Here is a 26,218-nt window from a genome sequence, read left to right on the forward strand (position 1 = left end):
GTGTCCCCTGCAACAGAGGCTGGGTTGGTATTCAGCGGTTGGTGCACATACAAGACTTGGGTTCCCATTGCTTTCCAGATCCAAGCTGCAGACCTTTCATAAAGAGTAGAGTCAGCAAGGTACATATGCGCGTGTATTTAAATAGTCCCAATGAATATAGTGGTACACTTGCAAGGCATGCTTTAAAATAAACCACAGGCTTATATGCCCCTAGCATCCATTGCATTTCCATTTGCCTTCGCTCCTATTTCACTTGCATTTAATATTCTATTTCTAAACTATTTTTTTTCCTTACTGCAAGTGTTTGTTCTTGCAAACAAGTGGCTGTTCCAAACAGGAACATGTTTTATACCAAAATGGCTTTAAAAAAAAAAAAAGGAATGAACACTAGGTGAAAGGGAAAGGAACATTAAAAACAAGAAGAGAAAAATAAGAATAAAAAAAAGGGGGCGGGGGAAAGAACGAAAATCTTTCTCCCCCAATAATAGATATATTATAATTTCTTCTTAATCCCAGCCATTAGAAAAATGATAAAATAAAGGAAAAAGTGTAAAGTTTTATTGTAATTTTTTCATAGTTGTGGGGGAGAATGGCATTTTTGATTGAAGGTTTTTTTAAAGCCATTTTAAAACCAAATTTTATTCATGCGCCCTCTATTAAATCCAGTTTTTAAATAACGTAGGTTACATCATTTTCCAAAACCTGCCAAACCAAAGGAAACTTTCATATGTTCAACCTCCGCTTTTTCCTTTTTTCCACATTTTCTGCCATTCCAAAGAGCAGGGAAATCCGTTAGACTGAGCAAAATTTCTTTACGATTCCCTTTTTTTTTTTTTTTTTTTTTTGAGGGGGGATGTGTGCAGAAAACTGGGTTTCCACAAAATGTTTTGATGTCTTGCCTTTGAAAACTTTTATTTAGAAAAGTGGAAATGCATATATGCCAGTAACCATTTTTGTTCAGGTTTTTTTTTTTTTTTGAGCAGTTTTCAACCCCACATTTTTTGGGTTTCAGTTTTCTGATGAAAAGTCAAAATTTTCCATTGAAAACGGTGATGCAAACAACAGAGATCAAGAGGCGTTTTGTTTTTTAACATGTACTTTTTATTGGGGGGGGGTGTAAATTTTATGCAGAAGAAAATTAATAGTTCCTGATGATCCTTATTAGCAATTTTTTTGTTTTTAAAATTTTTTAAATAATAGAATAATCAAAAATTTTTAAGAACTACTCCAGCTCCATGGAGCACTGTTTCATAGTGATGCATTCACAGAGTCCTAGGCCACCTATCGAGCAGGGATCTGCCCCTTTGTCTGTACATGGTGATCACTCATTCACCATGAGTCAAGGTCAAAGCTGGAGCTCATGGCAAAACCAGGGAAAATTACCTTTTTTTTCCAGCCCTTCCCTGGTGACCTCCAAAAGCTAATCGGGGAGGAGAGGAAGGATGGGTTTGTGATTAAGATGCTCGAAGAGAGACATTCTCTTCACTGCCTGCCACAGCCGTCCTGCGTGAATTGGGATAAATCCCAAGATTTTTTTTGCGCCTTGAGCACCCACCTTGTAAAATGGGAATGAACAAATTCCTTTGGTATCTCTTGTGTCGGGTATCTAGGTTGTAGCCATATTGGTCTAGAGGAAAAAGCAATCAGGACTCGCGGTAGAGGTGATTTCTTTTATTAGACCAACTAGATTTTTGCAAAAAAATGTCTTTAATTGCAAGCTTTCGGGCACAAGCACCCTTCATCGGGCATTCAAGAAAAGATTGTTCATATTTCATAGGAGAGTTGAAGGTGGTAAAATCTCCTATTTGGAAAATGAACTTTCATTTCTACCCAGGAGAATTTTTACAATCTTTTCTCGGATGCCTGATGAAGGGTGTTTGTGCCCGAAAGCTTGCAATTGAAGACATTTTTTGCAAAAATCTAGTTGGTCTAATGAAAGAGATCACCTTTACCACGAGTCCTGATTGCTTTTGGTTTCTCTTGGCAGACAAGGTTCTTTGGGTAAATCTGATATCTTTTATTAGACCAACTCAAATAGTTGGAAAACATATTTGAAAAACATGGAAACTATTGCATTTTGGGTTTCTCTAGTTTTTGTAGGCTTGTGGCCTGTCTTGTGTCCCAAGGACAGCAGGTCACACAGCACCCCGATTTTGAGTAGGGCACCTGGCATAAAAAGTGACAGCCTGATCCTTTAACGAAGAAAAGACTGGCCTGTGTCTTCGTGCACCAGGTTTGTGGCTAGGGTGGGTTCCTACGGACATGGGAACAGGTGGCTGCTCGGAGATATTTGGGATCCAGTTCCCATGTTCGAGCACCCATCGCCTGTAAGAAAGTCCCAGACGCCCTTTTTTTTCTGACAACTTTTGCCCACCGGTCCCTTGACAGCAGCCCAAAGCTGGGTTTGTATAACCTTAATGCTATTTTCACTCTCCACTGACATGGTCTTTTGTCCTGTGCATAATCCCTTTTGCGAGGAGAAGCCTTGCCGTGGTTGAGCTGCCGAGGATTGCCGAACCGACTGCCCGCTATTCTCATCCTTGCCCCCGCCCCTGCCCCCGTGGCCACACCAATTTGTCACCCAGCTAGGAGCTCAATTAAGCCACAATGGGAGAGGTCAAGGTTATGCAAACACAGTGATAAAGGCCACTAGCCTGGAGGGTTTCGCTAAGGCCATTAAAGTCAGCCCCTTGCTTTACAATGTCCTGGCTGACCCTAACAAGCTGAGGCACATTGTTCCCCAGAGCTCTCCATTCAAGAGGCCGTTTGTCAATAAAATTGACCTCGGGGCCACTCCTCGGCCCCTTCCCATTCAGGCAGGCTGGAACAATTCCCAACAAGTTGTTCAGAGCCGGGAATCCCGAAGGAGTGCCCAGCTGTATCGGCATTTCCAACATAGCAAGGGCCAACTCGGAAGGAGGAGAAAAGGGCCCTGGGCTGATGGGCAGGTGTATGGCTCCTGTGTGCATTGCTGTATCGCCTCCAAGTCTCAGAGGTGGGCTAGGGCTCCATGGTGCTTGGCGCTGTACACCCACATGGGCCCACAGAGTATACAATGGAAGTGTACAGCAAGTAGCAACCTGGGGGAGCTGTGCAAGGCACAGGCGTCCTGATGCACCCCAGGTCGCTAGAAAAGGCAGGAGTGGCTCAGCTCACCAGGTGCTTAACGGGAGGGTAATAACTCTGCCTCCAGGTCCCAGGTGCAGTTGGGACCGCCTCATGCTAGGCGCTGCATGTATATGCCATGAGGGACACTTTCTGCTCAGCAGGCCACTGAAAGGAAGAATTAGGATTTTTATTTCTGGGGCTTGGTAGCAATGTAGCTGATGCTTACAGTAGAAGTTACCCCCAGGAAACTCTAGGCTGGGCTTTGCTGTCAGCGGTCAGCTCCGCTGCCACGGGGACAAGCGCTAAGCCAGCGCGAGTGCATCCACCTATGCTCCGTAGCAGTTGCAGCAAGGCAGACGTGCCTATGGAATAAAGAACCTCGCCTGCCGATCAATAAGCGCTGAGTGATCACTGAACACTCTGGCAAAGTCTCTTCTACCATTTAATTTGCCAGTTTAAATGCAACAAACCAATCCTGACACCACCCAAGTGGAACTGCAGAGACCAAACTCATTGTAGGTCTTAAAATCGAAACTACTTGGGGGGAGGGGGGGTGTCCCCCCTTATTTTGGCTGGAATTTATATACCAAGGACTTAAGAACATTATCTTAAGCATTGCATGCATTAAATGTTATCCAAATATTGTTCTCATTTTACAGCCATTATCTATCATTCTCCCACTGCAAGTCAAATAAACACTGTGTTTGCTAGTTGCTAATTAATGTCGTCCAGATATGATTTATCCGGTGACTTGGAGGCAATGTTTCCCACAGAAGCTAGTCTACATTTCCCGAGTGTCAACTCTGCGGTTTGGTACGCGGCACGGCTTTTACAGCAAGTGCCAGAGAAGTGCTGAGTTCAGAGATTCAAGGGCAAATGAGACCCGCCTGTTCTTTTTCACCTGACCTCCCATATCAGTGCATTTGGTAAAGCTGACTCGGGGCCAGGGGCTTCTGCTTGCATGATGAGCAGGGTGTGGTTCAAGGGAGAAAGGGGGAATTATTGTTGGGGAAAAAATGCCAGTTTGTAAAAAAGGCAGAAGAGAGAGAGGCCTAACAAGAATGCAAAGCTCCACTGATTCAAATGGGAAATAAGGTACAGGTTTTTAACCTTGGGAACAACCATCCAAGGGAAATGGTGAATTCTTCCTCTCCCCATCCCTTCCTAATGAAAACAGAAGGCTTTCTGGAAGGTTTAGCCACACATAATTAGTGGCTCAGTACAAGGGGTAACTGGCTGAAATTCCCCAACACCAGCTTAGGCTGTTTGATTAAACGGCCTTAAAATCTATGGATCTATGAGACAGGCTGAGAGGGTTTCACATAGCCGTTTCCTCCATACACTTCCCATCGCAGGGGCTCGGTGTATCCCAACCTGTTTTAGACATGCATGCTATCATCCTCGAAGACAGCATCGGAGCTCCAAACAGCCCTTAGCTTGCACAAGGTCGAGAACTGATGTTGAAAATGGTCGATGTCCATGCGACAGGCCCAGCTAAAACATCAGCTTCAGTGCGGGGAAGAGCAGAAGTCGCTGAGCATAGGACTGTCCTGATGGAGACAAGCAAGAAAAGAGAGCAAGTCCCGGAACGGGTTACTGATGTATTGGGTCAGGGACCTCCTGAATCCACGTAGGTTGAAAAGCACGATGCATTTAGCATGCTTTGCCCCAGTGCACGTGTGTGTACGTGCACACACTTACGCACACTTAGACAGACAGACATGCCATGCTATCCTATGCATACATGCACACATAGACATGTCATGCTCTCCTACACTCGCACACGCATACATGCACGCACACAGACAGACAGACATGCCATGCTGTACTATACGCATGCATGCATGCACGCATGCCCCCCCACAGACACGCCATGCTGTCCTATACTCGCATACACATGCACGTGCACACACACACACTCATAGACAGACAAACAGACATGCCATGCTGTCTGGCGCACACACGCGTACACACACAGACATGCCATGCTGTCCTATGCAAGCGCATGCACACACAGACAGACAGATAGATATGCCGTGCCGTCCTGCACACACACACAGAGACAACAGATATGCCAAGCTGTCCTGTGCACGTGCATGCACACACAGACAGACAGATATGCCATGCTGTCCTACACACGCACACACACACACACGCACACACACACGCACAGACATGCCCTGCTGTCCTATGCATGCGTATGCATGCACAGACAGACAGATATGCCATGCTGTCCTGCACACACACACACACACAGAAAACAGGTATGCCATGCTGTCCTGTGCACGTGCATGCACACACACACAGACAAACAGATATGCCATGCTGTCCTGTACATGCATGCGCACACGTGTGTGCACACACACCTGCCATACTGCCCTTCTAAGCAAATGTAGCCTCTTAACCAGAGTGGCTGATTGATTCTCTTCTCAGCGCGTAGGTAGGGAAGACGGAGACGAAGATGTCTCTTAGGCTGGAAGGCCCCAGCCTGGAAGAGGGCCAACGTGCATCTGGATTGATGGATACCGAAACGCAGGTGCACTGTGCCGCACGGCTTTGAAGAAATAGCTGCTCCAAGCCAGGGAGGCCATTTCCACTGTGAGATAAATGGCGCCCATGTCGTTAGTGGCAATTAGTGCTTGCAGAGGGCCTGTTCTCGCTGTCACATAACCCGCTTTGTTCCAGGGCCTTCACTTCATATTCCGTTTGTAAATAAACTTGACTCCCAGCCTCAATGAGGCCTTTTTTTTTTTTTTTTTGAATCCCAGCAAAGAAGGAGCCAATTGTTCCTATCAAAGGGAGAGGTTTTTCCTTCCAGAGGCCTGGCCTTGGCTTCCCCGAGCAGGCCCCGACAACAGCAACACAACAGAACCCACCGCATGGCCACAATGCCCAATATTTTAATTACTCTCCCCCCCTACCCCCCGCCCCCTCGAACACTCATTACGCCGTCAAGGTCAATAGGGAGCTGAAAATAGAACGCGGTAATTGCTGTGGTCCAAGGTTGCAGCCCAAGGACTCTGCCCGTCCCTTGCGGAGGCCCCTGGGCTTGGACTGATGCCTGGTTTGGCTAATGGAGCATGGCTGTGGGGTCCCAAGGGCCACACCAAGGTGAGGGGTGTGGGCTTGAGACCCACCTTGGGCATCTTAAATGGGTCTTCTGGACATGCCTGCCTCATTGTAATCCAAGAAAAACCCAATCGGTGTCTGTCTAACCCTAGAGGGTGACCATTGACCAAGACCAACAAAGGGTGCCCTTGGCTCTTGCTCCAGCTTCATCCCACGTATCGAAGCCCGGATTCAAGATTGGAAACCAGGGGCATGGGGTTTGCCTCTGTGTGTGCAGCGCTTTGCACTGCCCTGGAAGCCTTTTGCCTTCCTCCCAAATAATAGGATCAAAAGCCCGTGCCTGCCTGCTAGCTGGTTTGCCTATGTGCTGGCATAGCCTGTTTCTCCCTTTGAAGGCTCCCGACAACATCAGTAGGTACAGTATAAATTCACATATACACCAGAAGTCCCACACAGCACCAGAAGCGGTGCTATCTGGAGGTTCCCTGTGTGCCGTGCTTCCAAATTGTGATAAAGGTGCTGATTATCTGCAGGTTCAAACTAGGAGGAAGCAAGGTGGTGTTTGCTGGTGCTAGGGCAACCTGAACGCCATTAGAAATGGAGAGAGGTACTAGGCAGCCATGTTAGTCTCATGTCAGGTAGAGCCAGAGATGCACCTTAAAGACAAACTGAATCAGAGATGCATGAACTTTCTAGTGAAAAAAAAAATGCATAGCCTCTGCTGAAGGGAGTGCTTGTTCACAAAAGCTCCCATGTCTGATTCAGTTAGGCCATGAGAGTCATCTCTCTGCCCTGGCTTCTACCATGAGAAGTATGGCAAGGATAGTCTTTTTATTCTGCATTTGTATCATGGTGCCCATCAGGAGGGGGACCTGGGTCCTTGACTGCATCGCCTAAGTGTATTGCCGTTGCAAGATGAATAACCATGATTTCTTAGTGTGTGTCTCCAGAAGGGAACCCAAGCCAATCACTTTCACTGCATTTAAATGGGATGCCTATTATATCACATTTAATTCTCGATGACACCTGGCAGGAATATCGCAGTAGGCCATGCATTGACTGAGAGACCCCCTGTGAGCCCAAAGGATGTTCTCCTGTCCCAGCTACTTTTCAACCTTGCCTTCAGTTTTGGCTGAAGAGCAGTATATTTCTCCCTGGGTTTGTGCCTCCTAAATTCATCTCTCTGCCTTTGCCATTCATTTGAAGAAGATCATGCATTAACAAGTTTCCAAACACCTTTGTAGTCCATGCTCAAAATTCAGAGGCAGACTTTCATATGGGGCCCTTTTATTACTGAGCATTATAAATGCAATATAATTGTAAAGAACTGATGTGTGTGTGTGTGTGTGAGTTGGCTTTCAAGGAGAGGCTGGATAAGCATTGATTTAGGGGTAGTTTAGGAGTAGTATTGGTTGGACCAGAAGACCTTTGAGGTCCCTCTGACTCTGTTTTTCTACCAAGTGGATAAACATCTATACTGCTTTACACAGTAAGTGGGTGTCTATCATTAAAATGGTACACCCCATGTGTATACAGTTATATTGATACCAAAACCTTTTTAGCTATCTGGTCTCATAAGTGATGCCATTACCAAGCTACCTTAGGCCAGTATAATTGGATTTATGCTTGAGCTTACAATGGTACAACTATAGATTTAAAAACAAGAATTGGGTTCCTGACCAACAGAGTGATATTGATACAAAATCTGTCAGTAAACCAAGTTTTAACATAAATGATAATCAGGGTGGAAAGATTGAATGCCATGTTCAGTCCTGTCAGCTGTACTGATTGATTTCTTTGCATAATTAAGTGACATTGGTGTTTAAAATATCCAAGACCCCTGGCTTGTTTTTTTTTTTTTCTTTTAAAGGACTTCTTATCTTGTGGTACATTTTTTTGATGGCAAATTATCAGCCACTCCTCTTTGTTCTGCTGGGGGCAGGGAGGGATAGGAGCAAGGCACTTTCACTGCTCCCCTTTTGTTGATTTTTCTGTCCTTGCTTAACCATATGGCCCCCATTATTATAATATCACACAAACCTCCTCTAACGAGAAGCTTTACAGGTGTCATTAGAATAACGATTCACACTTTAATGAAGGTGGGAAAGAAGATTAGCTGGGTTTCTATCAAAAGAAGCCCATGACATCAGCTGTGTGAGCGAAGGGGAGGAGGGAGGAACGGGGCGGGGGTGCAAATGCTACTGTTCTGCCGCCTCCAAGGGCCAGGCCGGTGGAAAAAGAGCTGCACATCCAACCGGATCCTCCTATACTTGGGTATCTTGGCTGACACTGCAGAGGGCTCCTCTGATCCTGGATTTGGGAGCTGGATTAACTTCTTCCATTGCATTGTCTTCTAAGAAAGACACAACCGTTAAAGAGAGATGGGCTCGATGCTCTCTGCCGGAGTCCGTCAATGTGGCTTCATTACAGTCAGGAGAGCTACACCAGTTTGTACTAGCTGAGGATGGGGCCCAGGATCATGTCCCCACTGAGGTGTCTTTGAATAGATGCGACATGGGTGAGAGATGGGAGCAGGCATCTCAGGCTTGAGTTTGGGCTAGGAGATTTGTTTTTAGACCCATAGACTCATCCCATGACCTTGGGCGAGTTAGACTAGACTTGATCCTCACAAGTGATTTAGGCACCCCTCCATCATTGGCAATGATGTCTCCACAAAGGGCTGGGCAGCCATCTCTGGTGGCCAGCCTATGGTGGTGGTGTCCCTGTCATGGAGGGAAGCCCTGCAGGAAGGAAGCAGAATTAAATGGTGTTCTCTCACACCCTGTCCTCTTTATCACAGCATTTATGACTGGAAAGGGCTTCAGATGGAGAGGTCCAGGGCCACCCCTATCCAGGTACAGTCCCTGCAGCAGAGGGAAACTGAGGCCTAACGGGAACAGAGCAGCCTGAATGCAATGAGAGGTGGCTCAGCACCCTGGCTCTGGACATTGCACTGATTCTGATGCATCCTGATGTGTGCTTTTCCCAGCTTTTCTCTGAAGATGGGGATGCCTCAATGTGGCTCCTACCTCTAATGATAACCGTGCTCCTTGATGGCTACTGCAACTATTAATAAGCTGCCTCTGTGACCCCTCTGTCCCGGGATGGCCCCCCGAACCTGTGGGTAGGGACCCAGATTGGCTATCCCTGCGCTAGGAAGGCTGGCTGGATTATCTGCTAAGCTACGCCATCTGTTCACCAAACTGCCATCATTATGTTGAACCTGGGAAGAAAAATGGCCCCTACAGAGAAGCAATTTGTTCGCTGACTAAACCTCTCAGGCTCTGCCCGTGTCTCGCTCTCCAAATCCGGCGCTGCCATTGGGCCCGGCGCAGGGACTCGTCGCTACCGATTTCACTTAAACAATCTCTCTGCGGCATGGCGGAGCGCAAGCTGGTGGGGCTGGAGAAAGGGCTGGGGCCAGAGGGGGGTATAAGGGGGAGGGGAGGGGGCTGTTTTAATCCGATTACAAAACATAACAGCTTTTCACTGGGGACAGAGGAACGGGAGCCAGGGGGGGAGGCAGGCTCAGTTTCATACCAGACCTGTGCGTCTGGGGTTTAGCAATGATCTCACTGGAAGACCTTTTCTTCCCATCCCAGGAGGTTGTTTTTGAGACCCACTGTGTGGAGATGGGGGGGGCAAAAAAAAAAAAAAAAAGGAAAGGGTGTAGGGGGCAGGGGAGAGGTGATGGTGTGGGAAGGTGAGGAGTTGGGGACCCGCTCTTGGTCTCATGCGAGGGGGCTGCCCAGAAAGCAGGGGCCTGGATCACCACCTGGCATGAGAGGATTTGTGATCCACTGGTTTGGGAGCCAGGACCATGAGCCTGTCGTGTCCTTAGGGACAGAGGCTACGTTTGCAGCACCAAGCAGGATGGGGGCCCTGATGATAATAATAATAATAATAATAATAATAATAATAATAATAGTAATAGGATTTCCCTCCTTCAGATGTGCCTCTGAGCCCTGCCCTACATCTAGAGGTCCCAGAGGGGAGTGACACTGGCTAGGTAGGGATGCTACCTGATCCCTGTTCCACGAAGAAACAACATCCAAGCTTATCCACTGGGGCATCTTGTTCTAAGCATCATGTCCAGGGAAGTCAGTGGGGCTTGAGTATCTGGAGCAGTGGTCTCCAAAGTGGGGTGCACAGGACAATTCATTGGGGTGCGGGAAGAAAATATTAGAACTTCTATTTAGATGCATATTTATATAAATATACATATATGGGGGGGTGCGTGCTCAAAAATTTTTTACTGATAGGGGTGTGCGACCAAAAAAGTTTGGAGACCAGTGATCTAGAGGAGCCGCTCTGAAGCCTGGCCTTCCTGCAGCTGGATGCTGACTTTCCCTGCTGCTTTCTGGACAGTCTCGTCCTCTCTGTTCTTCTAGAGCCTTTCAGGAGCAACTTGGAAGCTCTCCTATCTCTGGACTTGTCTCCACGACAGCATTGTCAGCCCCAAACATTTCAAATGCCTGGCCAGGTTTCAGCTCCAGAGATGGACTCTGGATAGGGCAGGGGAGTGTATAATGAGATTTTATTTGCCTTCTGGTTTGAGGGGGGCTTCCTCCAGCTTTGCTCTACATCTAGTAGAGCTAAAACCTCCCTGTTCCCAACTGGCAGCAGAGATCTTTGCATGGTGCCTGGAGTTGGTGGGCCTCAAATGGTGACATTATAGAGGTGCCACTTGCAGTGTGGAGCTAAAGCTACCTTGGGTTCAGCAGTGTTATAATGTTCAGGAAGGGGGGTGTCTTGATTTAGCAAACAAATCCCTCCACTCCCTGCTGGTTTCCACAGCTCCTCTCTCTTAGATTGCACCTGGATGAGCAGAATCCATCCCGATCTGCCTGGCCTGGGGACACTGGGAGAGGGGAGGAGGAACAAGCCTTGCCTGTGTTGTTCCTGGCACAACCCACTGCTGTTAGTCTCTTGCTTCCATGAGTTTTAAATTCACTTGCACATTAAGGACGCCATCCGTGGTTCTAGCGGAGGACTAATTGCTAATTAGCATGCTGGAGCTGGGTCCCCCCCACCCCACGAAGGGACAAGGGCTGTGAATTCCTCAGCTGCTGCTTGTAAATTGTAGGAGAATCTTACTAACTAGCCGGCGCTAACACCTGCAACTGGGGCTCGTCAGCAACTGTTTGATTAAAAGGGGCCTTGTCAGCCAGCTCTTCCACATGGCTTGGTATAATACACCTAATGCATGGGGAAAGCAGTCCAGCTGGGATCCTCTCCCCCCCCATCTCCCAGTTCCCTGCCCTAAGTGATTAGCCTGGGGGCTAGTAGCACAGGGTAAATCCATTGCACCCTGTGCTTCAGGTCCCAGGTGGGGAAATTCATCCCAGTGGCCTCTGGGTCAAAAATCCTGAGGTGTCAGGAGAGTCCAAAGGCAGATCCAAGCTGGGAAGCCTTCAGGCTCTTCCCATGGATGGGGCAGAGTGATTCTTACCTCTGGGTACATCTACATGTGCATTAATGCACTTTAGTTAACATGCATTAAATCTAGTACCTCCATTGTGAGGTACTAGGAAAATGAGCATTAAGCTATATTCATGCATATTATCTAAAGAGCATGTTTTTTTAGTGATGCTTTAATACACATTAGCCTGTTTTAATACACATTAGCTAAAGAGCACTTTTTTAAAGTGATGCTTTAATGCGCATTAAAATAACTAATGCACATTAAAGTGCATGTGTAGATGCACCCAGTCCGTTTGGGGGGTAAGGACAGAAAGGGATGATTAGATCTGGTCTGTCCCTTTCCTAATGCAAGCTGTAGAATTAGGTGCATGCTCCGGTGTCTTTCCGGGGGGGGTAGGGGAGGATGTGTTCGTGTGTGTGCGCTAAAACCCCCTTCTAGGGATGGCCATGGCTTGGAGGGGAACCAGGCACCTCCTGTTGAAACACAGAGGGTGCTCAGAATGGGATTTGTAAAGGGTTTGGGGGATAAGAGTTTCTATGAGCAACTCGGGGTCTGATCAGGGCCAGGCTGCTAGAGGGAGTGGTGCTTCCCCACAATTTGGAACCAGGTCTGCAGGATGCCGAGCTGCGAGGTTCAGGTTTGGATTGGGAATAAGACACTGAGATATTGCTAGCATTGCAGTAAGGCTGCAGGGGGGATTGGTCATCAGGTGTCCACTGTGCTGGGCGCTGTGTGGGCACATATATAAGTGCCCACCTCCAGTGCAAACAGGGAAGAAAGGGGTATTATTGTTACCTTCCAGGTGTGGAAGTTGAGGCCCCGGGGGGGGATCCAGGTTAGTTCCTGTTACAGACACAGGAACTGAACCCAAATCTCTTCAGCATGGCTGGCTGGAACTTGGAATAGATTTTCTTTGTTTGATAGGTAAAAAGAATCCCAAATGAGTGACACCAAAATATTTCACCCCACAACCTGATTCCTCTGAACTGTTTTGCTGAAGTTAAATCCTACCAAACCTACAGAAACCACCCCCCAGGTTTCATGTTTTCAGGACAGACTGTTTTGAATTGTTAACTTATGATTTCAGGTTTGAAATGCTTTTTTTTTATTTCCAAATTTCTTCCTGTTAAAAAAAAATATTCAGAATTATATTGGAGGGGAGGGATGGGGGGGAAGGGGGGGAGGACAGGTACATGGACTCCAAAGGATATGTATGAAGGGACCTAGAACTAAATTTATGTATTGAATTTTGATTCACCAAAAATGTTAGCTTTGTGTGTGTGTGTTTCTACTGGAACCTGAATACACACACACACACACGTGCACATGCACCCCACAAATGTATATAATATTTGTGGGGGAGGGGGTGTGCAAGTGTGTATTCAGGTTCCAACAGAAGCACACAAACATATAGATATAAATATATTTGGGGGGGATGTATCTGCTGGGAGGCAAAGGGAGCTGGAAAGAGAAAGATTGATTGACACCTATTATAGCCTGAGCTTCAAATCATCATTTCACTCCTTTTCCATGGCCACCTTGCTCTGAAAACTCAACTCAGTTTACAAATATATATATAATGGCATGGGGAGGGGGACACTGAAAAATTTACTTTACATTTTTCCCCAGTTCTGGCCCCAAATACAAACCTGCTGCCTTTTCTCGCTGGCCAAGTGATCAGTGAATCAGATCTGGGTTGGACATGCAGGCTTGGGTGTTCATTTCATCCCTACATGATCACCAGAGTTCCTGGTTTTCTCTGATATGAAAAAACAATCCCCAACTTTCAGATTTAAAAAAGTAACCCAAAATCCACATTTTTTCCATGATTAAAACAAAACGCTACTAATATATCTATATGTCACTGGCATTTCATTTTAATCATGGAAGAATGTGGATTTTGGGTTACTTTTTTTAAATAAAAAAGAATCCCCAATTTTTGGATCTGAGAAAACCCGGATCCCTGATGATCACTCCAATTAGGAGAACCATTGGAGAGGAGCAGGGAGTGCTGCTGTTCAGCTGCTTCCCTGGTCACCCCCCCACCCCAAGATCCATGGGTGGAGGAAAGAGCTGGGCAAGTGTGAAGGCTTCCTAGTGGGGATGGCACAGGGGTGGGGGATGTGGCGAGCCTGCCTTCTGTGTGCACGCAGAGTAGCAAACCCGGGGAGACAAGTGCCATACGCTTCACACCTTGGGTGCCAGACTCTCTTGCTTGGTGTGCATGTGTCATGCTGGCACACATGTGCCCCAGATGACAGGACAGGTCCCACTGGAGCTGAAGAGTGGAGGGGGGTGTGTGTGTGTGTACACACACATGCACAGGCTCTTTGAAATTGTCTGTTAAGGCCAGGGTAGAAGCAGGGCTCTTAGATGTTAGGGAGAGCTTAAACCAGGGGACTAGTGTAGTGATCATTTGATCCTTGGGTCCAATAAATGTGGCCTACAATGAATGAGAAGAATTAAACAACAATTAATGATGGAGCAGCAGGCAACCTCTGCAGACCCTTGGTTTGTTTCTAACTAGTTAGCTAACTGCTTCCTGACTGAGGGACCATCCTCCAATTCTTATTCTCTTGTTAGGGAGCATCTCTAAATTATAACTTCTGTCACTGCAGTGGGGAGGGTCTGGCAGGACATGGGCCACCCTATATGGGTGCTCCTCCTCTGGGCCATCTGCTATCTCCTGCTGTTGGAGATGGGACGCTGGGCCCGGCCTGACCCAGTACTGCGTGGCCCCTGCAGTTTGGATGCTGATGTGGGTTTAGGTCACTTGTTTCCTTCCTGGGCTTATCTCCAAAATCTGTCTGTGCATGACTCTGCCATAGGATCATAACAGATGGGGCTGAGGCATCAACCAGGACTTTAGCAGGATCCACTCTACCTAAGGCATTGGTCTCCAGCCTTTGCTGGTCCATGTTGCTCAGGGGTGACCCTATGATGTTACTCATTACTGAGAGGCCATGAGCTTGGGTGACACAGATGGTGGATTGCAAGTGGGGAAGCTTGGGTTGCAGTCCTGGCTTGGCCACAGGCTGGTGGGTTGACCTTGGGCAGCTTCCCATTCTCTCCCCCATCAGTCCTGTCTCTGCAGATCATCACATCTGCATCTGCCTCGTGTGTGTGTAAAGTGCCTGGAGCCACAGGGCTTTGTATACCACGTCTGTAGACAGTGAGCGCAACTAAATTGTGTGCAGTTGAATCCACATTTAGATAAATCACTTGTACATGCATCAAGGCCCTTCGTGATGCTGGGATCCCGTGCAACAAAACTGCCCAGACACTCACTGAGTGCTGTTGGCTGGAGAGCAGGAGGTGTTATGGGATGGCATTTTGCAGGTACCTTCAACCTGACTAGTAACTCTCAGAGGGATGTCTGCTCATGAGATTTTCAATCCAGGTCAGGGGGATGAGCAGGGCCTGCACTGAGACACCAACTTCTAACCTCCCCTCGAGCCCGAGGGGTGTTTCAAAGGTGATCAAGGGAAAACAGAGCTGGTTTGGGGGCTGAGCTGTGTGAGTGGGGTGCAGGGATGTTACATTCAGTCTCCAGCCCTGCCACTGGTTTTATGTGCAAACTTCAAAGGCATTAACCTTCCCTATTAACTGCAGACTGTAACGATCACTTGTGTTGCATTGCATGAGAGAGACAGCCTTGAGTTTCCAGGACAAGGACTTGGAAAAGGAGTGAAATGATGATTCTAAGCTCAGACTATAAGTCAATCGATCTTTCTCTTTCCTTTGCCTCCCAGCACGTGTGGGGTGCAGGATACGGGACCAGCTGGAGATGAGACAATCACAAATAGCATTGTCTTCCATCATATCCCTCTTCTATTTGTTGCAGTATCTTAGCTCTGGTTGGAAATTTTTGGATCAGAAAACTTCCAGGAGAAAAGTTCCCTTTTAAAAAAACCCCCAAAACAGATTTTTTTTTGTGCAGGAAAATGTGCATTTTGCCAAACAAGAAAAAAAAAGTTAAAAAAAAAAGAACAAAAATCTCTATTTCTGTTAGGGGAAAAATGAATGACTTATTTATCCACTGGCAGACAAGGTTCTTTGGGTAGATGGGATATCTTTTCTTAGACCAACTAAATAGTTGTAAAGGGGGATTTTTTTTCTTTCTTCTTTCAAATCAAGGTGGGCATCTTTTGGGGATGGGGGAGCATGCGGTGTGCAAATCCCAAAAATCCTGAGAGTCTGGGACTGGGTCAAACCTGTGTGTTCCCATGATTTTGCCATGGCTAAGACAAGTGTTGCTAGAGCTGTTGCTAGAATTTGTTGCGTGTTTTGAAGAATCAAGAGGATGGTGGCTGCAAGGCCTGGGAAGAAAGGGGGGCTTTTGAGGAGGAAGAGAGGGTCATCACTTGGCAGACAGGACCAAAGGATGGCACTTGGGCAGAGCAGGGGGCACAACGATGGGAATGCAGAGAATAGACTCAATGAAGAGGAGGAAGGAGCTTGGGTAACGGGGCTGGGGGCACCCCCAGCTTGTGCCAGCCCTGGTGAGAGCTGCTGGCACCAGCTGGGCTCTCATCCAGCAAAAGCTGCCAGCAGCTCAACTCCTCTGCATGCTTGAGAGGGAGCAAGTGAGGCCCCCAAGGAACAAAGTCTCTGTTGAGCAGCCAGGCGGTACCCACAGCATCCTCCCTTCAGCATGCACAGGCAGGGAGCCCCATCTAGCGGGGAAGCCAACCAGCCCAGAACCCAGTAGAAGAGAGAGGCATCCTCACCCCCATCCAGTCTGGATAGGAGCGCTTGCTACCCAAACTCTTTGGCTGAAAAAAGAAAAAAAAAGAGTTTTGCAGCAAAATTCAAGTGATTGGGATGGTTGGGGTGGTTTCATCAGGGATGATCCTGCCTTAAGCAGGAGGCTTCTCTAGGTGTGATCTCATGAGGTCCCTTCCCGCCCTGTGATCTTAAGTTCATCCTTGCTCTGGAAAGAGATTTTCGGGGCATTTTTGGTTAGAAAGTTGGAAATGGGAAACAGGTTCAGTCCTGGAGCCAAAACCTGGAGGGGCCTGGGGGATGATTTGCCCAAGGGAGAAATTATTTGGGTTCTTCAGGGCATCTGCATTGGTAAAAAATTGGCGTCTGTGTAGCAGCATCCTCTGGTGGCTCGAAAATTAAGTACATCTTCATGGTGCTGTGAGATCTTGTAGCTGTTGCTTCTTATATCCTTCATCTTCCAGCAACAGGGACCAAAATGGAAGCTTGATGCCTTTTGCTTGAATTAAAAATGTGTCTAATATTGTGGCATTTGGGGGTGGGATCTTTTTTTCTGCTGGAGAGGGGAAAAAATGGACGAAACCGAAGGTTTTGTTGCACGTTTTTATGCTAAATTCTGAGAGATTTCAAGCAACAGGAAATTTCTTCTCCTATGGAAATATTTCTCCTACTTCCCCCTCCTCGTGCCCACAGCACATTTATAGAATAACTCCCTGCAGTTTTCCTCCATGGACCCCAACATGTTGTTCAGTGTTGTCATGTCTTTTTATAGCTAGGAAAGACTGGGGCTCAAAGGGGCATAAGTGAAGTGACTGGGATTACCCGGCAAGTCAGTGGCAGAGTTAAGAAGAGACTCCATAACCCTTGCCCTCAGCCTTCCTCCCTGCTTAGCAAAGAGCATCATCTCTGTGCTTCACAAGGAGGTGTTTACTTGTGGTTTTGCAAAGCTGCTTCTCTACTTGTAAATGCCATTAGCAACCACATAGGACATGACATTTAAATACAGAAGTAGGACCTAGCCTTTCAGCTTCGCTTTTTTGGAGATGTGCAAGTCGGAGGACATGTACCAGTACAGTCAGAGCAGCACAGCCCAGCCAGTGGGAACAGTCAGAGAAGTTGCATTTATACAGGAGCCAGAAATAAGGTGCTTAAAAGGCATCTTTGTAGTGATGCAACTGTGCACTCTTGAGATGCTACTAATAGGGCTATATCTCTTAAAACAAATCACCCCCCTCTTCTCCACCAGCCACATCACTGAGGTATATTCAGAATAGAAATCTGAGTGCAGAGCTTGATCTCAACTCTATTGCCACAGTCAGGATAAGGGGTAAAACACTCGCTGTCGCACCCTGCTGCCTTTGTGGCTGGGATGTCTCTTGGTGCCCACATCATTCCTGTGTCCAGGCACAAAATGTGATGGTAGGAACAGGTGTAGAAGCCCAAAGGGGCTACCTGATATATCATAAAATCGTAGAAAATGAGGGTGGGAAGGGACCTCAGGAGGTCACATCTAATCCAACCCCCTGCTCTAAGCAGGGCCAGCCCCAACTACATCATCCCAGCCAAGGCTTTGTCTAGCCAGGGCTTAAAAACCTCCACCGATGGAGATGCCACTCTCTGGGTAACCTGTTCCAGTGCTTTACTGCCTTCCTAGTGAGAGAGTTTTTCCTAATATCTAACCTTGCTGCAACTTGAACTTCCCTTGCTGCAGCTATGCCTGTGCTGGGCGCTTCAGGGATACAGGGTGAGACTGGCTTGTCTCAAAGAGTTTGCAGTCCAGATCAGCGAGGTTGGGTTGACATCCTTGTGTGAAGGCAAGGTGAACCCATGGGTCTGTGACTGTGCAGACTGGGGGCAGTTATGGTAATACTGTGATTTGTACGTTGGTGCTAACAGTGGCATGGGTGCAGTTATTTTAGTTATGTCTTGTTAAAAGCAGGTTCAAACATAGCAGCTCCAGATGAAGCTGCTCTTAAACAGAAATAGGACAATCTAGCTGGCTGGGATTCAGCTTGTTGTGCCGGGAGCCTGTATCAGAGTCAGGGGCTGAACCCACTTCTTCCTTTCCAGCAAGTTAACCTTGCTCTTGAAAGATGCTCTTTAAAGGTGCTTGTGACCTCAGCCCTAGGTTAGGCATAGAGTACTCTTTCCTTGAATGAACACGCAGAAATGTGAATGTGGCTGCAATCCCCAGAGGAGGTGACACAGGGTGAAGATCTCATTCTGTCTCCCATCGTCCCAGGTCAGGCTGCAATGCTGTCCCAAAGTCAGACCAACCAGCCCCCAGCCAGCTAGGGAAGGCAAATGCCAGCATTGGAGAAGTAGAATCAGATGGGCTCAGACTGGGTCAAGTTTTGCTTGCTGAGCAGGTCCTTTCCATTAGGCATCTGTGCTCTTGTCTGGGTCATCTGGGGCTATGTGCGGCATGTGTCCGTAGCCATCGTGATGCGCTTCTGGGACCTGGACAAAGCCAAGGACACAGTAAGATGCCCTGAGACTACTAGGTGATGCTGTAATTGGTGACCTGCATTTCATTTCATTGCAAGCTCCCCCAAGGGTGCTTGGAAAAAGAAATATTGAGGACTCACCTCCCAATAGACCTGATCTTCAAAGCACTGCGTGTCTGGAGGGGATGCCAGGAAATTCATTTTCAGTATAGCACCTGGGAATGTAAAAAGGGGTAAAAAAGGGTTGCTCTCTTCTCTTCCCAGAAGCACTGACCCACTGCAGCTGCAGAGCAAATGCCCTGATCCTCTGAAAAAACACTGCCTATTTGCGTTACCTGTTTCCTCTCAGGCGTTTGAGCCACTTGTGGCCTCATTATAATTGAAACAGCAGCTCAGTTCCCGATGTCTTGGCTCACACTGGCATCTAGCGGCCAGACCAGGGCAGGCAGCGGTGGTTTATGGTTTATTTTATTTAGCTTATAGCTTCTGGGGGTAGGGATGGTTTTATTTTGTTTTGCATTTATACAGTACCTAGCACTAAGGGGCACAGGGCCACCAATGGTGCTTCGAGGTGCTGCTGCTATACAAATAATGGCAGTTATAAGCATGAGATGGTGGTATGGGGAAGACCTGGGTCAGTTCTTGGCTCTGCTACCAATTTCTCATAAGACCCAGGGCAAATCACATAGTTTTTCAAAGACTTTGAGCTCTGCAGGACTTCAGGGGGGGCTAGGATCTAAATGCCTATAAAAATCACACCCTAAGGTTCCCCATGGCCTGGTTGCTCTCAGTGAGGCAAGGATTGTGACTGTCTTGTCTCACTTCTTTGGGGCACAGACAGTCTAACATGGGGGGCCATATTAGCTTCACACCCTCCCTGAGTGCCCCTCTGGTCCCTGCCCCACCCCATCTGCTGCTCTTCTATCTGCCCCCAGGCCAGGCAAGATCCCATGGCAGCCCCACTGCCGGGAAATATGTTCATTAACGATCTGGAAGACGGGATGGGGTGCATCCTAAGCAAGTCTGTGGATGACACCAAGCTGCAGGGAATAGCAGATAGGCTGGAGGGCAGGGCTAGGATTCAGAGTGACCTAGGCAAATTGGAGGACTGGGCCACAAGAAATCTCATGAGGTTCAACAAGGACAAGTACAAAGTCCTGCACTTAGGATGGAGCAATCCCATGCGGCAGTACAGGCTGGGGGCTGACTGGCTGAGCAGCAGCTCTGCAAAAAAGGACCTGGGGGTGACAGTGGACAATAAACTGGATACAAATTAATGGGGTGCCCTTGTTGCCAAGAAGGTGAACAGCATCCTGGACTGCATTGGTAGAAGCGTTGCCAGCAGGTCAAGGGAAGTGATTATTCCCCTCTGTTCTGTACTGGTGATGCCAAATCTGGAGTTCTGTGTCCAGTTTTGAACACCCCCCCACTACAGAAAGGATGTGAACATACTGGAGAGAGTCCAGTGGAGGGAAGTGCAAATGGTTTGAGGGCTGAGACGCATGACTTATGAAGAGAGGCTGAGGGACCTGGGCCTATATAGTCTGGAGAAAAGAAGACTGAGAGCAGATTTAATAGCAGCCTTCAGCTCCCTGCAGGGGGTTGCAAAGGGGATGGAGCTGGATTGATCTCAGTGGGTGCAGATGGCAGAACAAGGAGCAATGGGCTCCAGTTGCAGCAAGGGAAATTGAGGTTGGAGATTAGGAAAAAACTCTCTCAGGAGGAGGGTGGTGAAGCACTGGAAGAGGTTCCCAGAGAGGTGCTGGAGTCTCCATCCTTGGAGATTTTTAAGACCCAGCTAGACAAAGCCTTGGCGAAATGATGTAGTTGGGGCTGGTCCTGCTTGGAGCAGGGGGTTGGATTAGATATGACCTCCCGAGGTCCCTTCCCACCTTTATTTTCTATGCTTCTATGAAAACTCACCCACAATGCTTCCTCCAATCACCGCGAAGCCCAGCGTCACGAGCAACGCGCAGAGCTGGACGACGGCCTGGTAGCTGGCCGTCCAGCTTCCTTCGGCAATGAAAGGGAAGACATCGTACATCCTGCAAGGCAGGTGAGAGCTTGGTCTGACTGGGGAGACCTTGTCACCCGTGCTGGCTACACAAGGGCCTTTGTGCCCTTCCAGGGTCTGACGCATCAAGGGTCATCAGTGCCAGTTGTATTAAGGCCTTAAACACCTCCAAGATCTGGGTTTTGACCCTTTGGCTGGACTCCTGAACCGTGGGTTAGGCATATAGGCCAGTCAGACCCCACATCATGCCTTTCCATCAGTGATCAACACAAGGCACTGAATGGGCTGAGACGAGGCACTGTAAATCTCCCCCTCTTCCTGGAAGCCAGCTGCAAACAGACTACTGAGCTAATTAGCCTTGGAGCTGATATATCCATACAACAAAGGGGCACCATACCCCAGCCCACCTGAGTGAGTTAAATCAAGCTAGTAGGGGCAAGAGCAGTAAAGACCCAGCGCAGTAGGCTGTGGCACACTTTTGCAGCCTGGATGCCCTCCAACAGAGCGGGGATGCTAGCAGAGCATACACACCCTATCTACTAGCATGCTCTTGTGCCTCTCTCACTTCTGTGCTAGCTGGATTCAGCTAACACACAGACGTGCTCCCTTAGCACCTGTGGAGCAGTATGCAGGCAGCAGTGGAGATTTCCCATCTCCCCATCACTGGCTGGGGAAAGGCGCAGGAGCTGCTATTTGGAGAAGCAATCTAGGGGTGCTTCAGCCAGGGGGTTGAGCAAGGCCTCTTGCTGAAGTCGTGCCCAGTGGTCCTCACCCGTCACCGTAGACATCATGAGTTGCCACCGCTGAGACCAGCACACCAAGGAGGGCGCCCAGCACCCCTGGCATCCCATGGAGGTTGTGGACACCGCAGGTGTCCTGTATTTTCAGCCTGGAGTCCAGGAGGGGCTAGGGAGAATGCAGAACAATGGTGAGATTGGGCAGGGCTGCACGTTAAGGGCATGTCTGAGCTGGGATGTCAGTCCTACCTGCCCTCTCCCACCAAACAAGGGCCAAACCATGGAGGAGGAGGTAGCATGAAGCTCCCCCTCCTGCCCTCTGTCTATCTGAGGTTGCTCTAGGGGATGCCCGAAACCCAGGTCTGTCAGGAACAACCCTGGAGTTTCTTTAGTGTTGACATCCTGGGGTGCTTGAGGGGTGCCAGGCAGGCAGCCTCGTGGCTGGAACAGTCCCCTCTAGCTGTACTTGGGGGTTTAGGGCCTTTGTGTGCTGCTCTGGTGAAACAGGCCTGTCGTGCCCATGAGGATTGGGCCCCAAGTGCTGTCAAGCCACTTACCGTGAGGAACTTGAAGCCAAGAGTAGAAATGAGGCCGGCGAGGAAACCAGCAGTCATGGCTCCGAAGGGCGTCAGCATCATCTCGCCGGCCGTGCCGACCACCACCCCTCCGGCTAGAGCTGCATTCTGGATGTGGACCTGGAGAGAGAGCTTGGAGTCAGGGGGGCTCCCACAACCCCCATCCAGTCCCGGAGAAGGAGATTTGGTGAGGTCCAAAGTGGCAGCCCATTCCACCTTGGTTGGCACCTAGCACTTCATTTAGAACTGGTGCAGATCAGGAGAATCGGACTGTTTTGATCTGTACTGCAGGTCAGCCTGCCATAGAAATGCATTGGATTGACCTGTAGCTGGGATGCAGCTCCCCAGACTACAGGTCAACCTGCCATAGGAATGCATTGGGTTGATTTGGTGCCCAGCCGCACCTCCCCAAACTACAAGTCAACTTGCATCTCTCCAGGTGTCCAGGATCAGGGCTTCTACTCTGCACCCTTATGCCCAGGCCTGGACAGTTTTTACCCAAGAGGGAACCACGGCAGTGGAACAGCGGGATGGGGATGGACTCACCATATCTAGTTTGCCCTCCCCATTGATAAGAGATGACATGCCGAAGGTGGCCAGCGTGCTGGCAGCCAGTGAGAAGTACGTGTTCACTACTGTCCGGTGCTGGTCATCACCATGGGTGGTGATGGCTGAGTTGAAACTGGGCCAGAAGATCCACAGGAAGAGCGTGCCTGCAAGGAAGGGGAAACACAAAGCCAAGGTCAACGTGTTTCCCACACTGCTGATGACCAGGGATCCTGGTTTTCTCTGATTTAAAAAAAAAAAATCCCCAATTTTCAGATTTAAAAGAGTAACCCAAAATCCATATTTTTCCATGACTAAAATGAAACACCACCATATATCTCCAGAGTCCTTACCAATCATGGCAAAGACATCCGAGTGGTACACAGAGCCTTCCCGCTGTCTGCTCTTGTCCAGCTGGGGCCGGTACAGGACCCGCGATACCATCAAGCCGAAGTAAGCCCCAAAGGCATGGATGGTCATGGAGCCCCCAGCATCCTTGGCCTGGGTGATGCAGGAGATAAAAGGAAGTGGTGACCAGGATGGGGAGGGCAGGCTGTGCAGAAGGACAGGGCCTGTCGCAAGCCAGCAGCAGATGTGTGAACTCCAAGTCTTCTGCATCATTGCTCATAGGATCATAGACAAGTCAGGCTGGAAAGGATGTCACATGGTCATCCAGTCCAGCCTGCAGCTCAAGGCAGGATCAGCCCTGACTTATCCCTTCCAGCCCAGCATCTGCCCAACCTGCCCTTGAATATTTCCAGGGGTGGACACTCAACTACCTCTCTAGGTGCCTGTTCCAATGCTTGACCACCCTCCGAGTTAGAAAGATCCTCCTTACATCTGGAGTCCTGTGTCTAGTTTTGGGCACCCCAACTACAGAAAGGATGTGGACAACTTGGAGAGAGTCCAGTGGAGAGCAATGAGGATGGTTCAGAGGTTGGAGGACATGACTTATGAGGACTGGCTGAGGGAACTAGGCTTATTTAGAGAGAGAAGAAAAGACCAAGATTTAATAGCAGCCTTCAGCTCCTTGAAGGATGGTTGCAAAGACAATGGAGCTGGACTGTTCTTAGTGGTGGTGAATGACAGAACAAGGAGCAATGGGCTCAAGCTGCAGCGAGGGAAGTTGAGGTTGGGTATTAGATGAACTTTCTCACTAGGAGGGTAGTAAAACACTGGAATAGGTTACCTACAGAGACGGTGGAGTCTCCATCCCTGGAGGTTTTTAAGGCTTGACTCAACAAAGTTTTGGCTGGGATGATGTGGTTGGGGCTGGGGCTGGTCCTGCTTTGAGCTAGATGTGACCTCCTGACGTCCCTCCCAACCTTCATTTTCTATGATTCTATCTCTAAACTCCATTCCCTCTGTTGCAGCTTGAAGCCGTTGCTCCTAGTCCTGTCCCCTGCAGCCACAACAGAGAAAAGCCCGTTTCCAACCTCTCTGGAATCTCCCTTGAAGACTGTTATCAAATCCCCCCTTAGTCTTCTCTTCTCTTCTCTGCACTGACAAACCCAAGCTCTTCCAGCCTTTCCTCAGGCCTCTAACCATCCACCAGCTGCTCATGATTCCCCACTGCCCTGCCCCGGGCACTCTTGTTTGTGGCACCAAATGCATTTTAATGGCACTGCCTGGACTTCGCACCAGTGCAAAAATGCATCTCCCTTCTCCAGGGAACAGGAGAGCAGCAAAGTGGGGCCAGGTGACAGAACAAGGAGCAATGGGCTCAGGCTGCAGCAAGGGAAGTTGAGGTTAGATATTAGGAAGAAAAGAACTGTCTCACTAGGATGATAGTAAAGCAAGGGAACAGGCTACTCAGAGAGGTGGTGGAGTCTCCGTCCTTGGAGGTTTTTAAGACCTGGCTCGACAAAGCCTTGACTAGGATGATGTAGCTGGGGTGGTCCTGGTTTGAGCAGGGGGTTGGACAAGATGTGACCTCCTGAGGTCCCTTCCAACCCTGATTTTCCATGACTTACCCCCAGGAGGCTGAGCAGGATGTATTCATTAAGGCCGAAGAGCGTGACCTCAAACAAAGTCATCAGGAGCAGCTGGACGGGGCTCGTCTTGCCCAGAACTGCTCCGAAAGAGATCAGAACAGCTCCGGAGCAGAAATCGGCATTGATCATGCTAGCGGGGAGACAGAGAAGGCAGGAGGGTTGGCGTGTGGCTGAGGGCAGTGGGTGCAGTGCCAGCCCCAGCCCCAGCCCCCACTTCCTGCCCCAAAGTGAATTCTGCAAAGCCAAATTTCACACTCTGTTCAGTTTTAACAGGCCCTGAGGAGGCTGAGCTGGTTTGTGCCAGCTCTCGGGGCAGTCACAGGATACCCACACTAGAAAGGGGGGAAATAACTCAGCTAAGAGTGGGCACAAAATCTTTGAATGGATTAAAAAGCCATTAAAACCAGCTAGGCTGATTTGTGAGCAAATAGGGGGGGCTAGATCTTAGCTCAAGGGTTTTGCTTCCTCCGATGCAATGAAATGTTCTGGCCAAGCAGGAAAATGGTACAATGGGCTTTTTCTTGGCCTTCAAATCTATAAATAAAACCCTGTCTCCATCCAGGTCTGTATTAAATAGCTTCAGCCAAAATCAGTCCTCTATTGTGCTCAGTGCTGTACGCAGGCATCCTAGCAGAGACTCTCTGCCCCAAGGAGGTGGTAGGTTCCCTGCTCAAGAGAAATGAGCTGTTACTTTATTAAACAGGTGACACTGGGAGTCAGTAGCAGACAGAGGACTTGAACCCACCTCTTCATTGTTTCAGGGTGAACAGCAACACCAGGTTCCCTACTCCTTTTACCTACTGAATGAATTAGCAAGTTGGGCTTATAACATGCATTTCTCAGCTGCGTGGTAACCTGGAGAAGAGCTGCCTGTGACCCAGAGAAAGCTGTGTGCTAATGTATGTGGTGTGATGCCTGCCAGCCTATTTAAGATCCTCATGTGGCCCACTTTGCTATAGCTTCCAGGTGCCTTGCCATCTTGGAGGCACTCATCCTCAAACACCCTCCGCTGAGCGGGGGCAGTGCCATTACCTCCCTCCCGTTGAAAGGGGAGCGAGATGTCAAGTGCTGTAGTGCCAAGGTGGCAATTTGGAGCAAGGGTATCTGGGTCTCAAGCAAGCACCCTCACCTCTCGATTCCAACGTGAATCTTGCCGTTGTGGAAGGAGTGGAAGAAACCCTGGACCAGCGTGGACCACTGTATGGCAAAGGCCGCAATCAGGAAGTTGAAGGCGACGCTTCCGAACCCGTAACGCTTCAGGAAGGTCATCAGGAACCCAAAGCCGATGAAAATCATGGTGTGGACATCCTGGAAACCTGAGGAAGGGATTAGAAGCATTGCAGACCCAGTGGAGGGAGTAGAGAAAGAGGATTTGCAAACAAGAATTTAAAGTTCTTCCTTTTCCCTCTACCCGAAACCCCTTGAAATATAGCAGCAAGGTTGGTGTCTGAGCTCTTCCCCTGAAGGGTTAGGGTTAGGGTTAGGGTTAGGGGTTAGATTTCATAGATTTCATAGACATTAGGGCTGGAAGGGACCTCGGGAGATCATCGAGTCCAGCCCCCTGCCCAAAGGGCAGGA

At 48.7% G+C, this 26,218-nt stretch overlaps 1 protein-coding gene across 1 annotated transcript in view; it reads right to left on the reverse strand.

Moving 5' to 3' along the window:
• Nucleotides 1–18,258: 18,258 nt before the first annotated feature.
• Nucleotides 18,259–26,218, reverse strand: part of RHBG (Rh family B glycoprotein) — a 13,564-nt gene continuing 5,604 nt past the window's right edge. Inside the window, exons 2-10 of the mRNA XM_019555555.1 lie at nt 25,770–25,956; nt 24,620–24,770; nt 23,000–23,147; nt 22,647–22,813; nt 22,083–22,220; nt 21,561–21,694; nt 20,698–20,819; nt 18,916–18,989; nt 18,259–18,787 (exon numbers count right to left, since the gene is read on the reverse strand). Of these exons, the coding sequence (XP_019411100.1) occupies nt 18,707–18,787; nt 18,916–18,989; nt 20,698–20,819; nt 21,561–21,694; nt 22,083–22,220; nt 22,647–22,813; nt 23,000–23,147; nt 24,620–24,770; nt 25,770–25,956 (1,202 nt within the window). The 3' untranslated portion in view covers nt 18,259–18,706. The remainder of the gene's footprint in view (nt 18,788–18,915; nt 18,990–20,697; nt 20,820–21,560; nt 21,695–22,082; nt 22,221–22,646; nt 22,814–22,999; nt 23,148–24,619; nt 24,771–25,769; nt 25,957–26,218) is intronic.

This window comes from Crocodylus porosus, unplaced genomic scaffold, assembly GCF_001723895.1.
Source record: "Crocodylus porosus isolate Cpor-Errol unplaced genomic scaffold, CroPor_comp1, whole genome shotgun sequence".
NCBI lineage: Eukaryota > Metazoa > Chordata > Crocodylia > Crocodylidae > Crocodylus > Crocodylus porosus.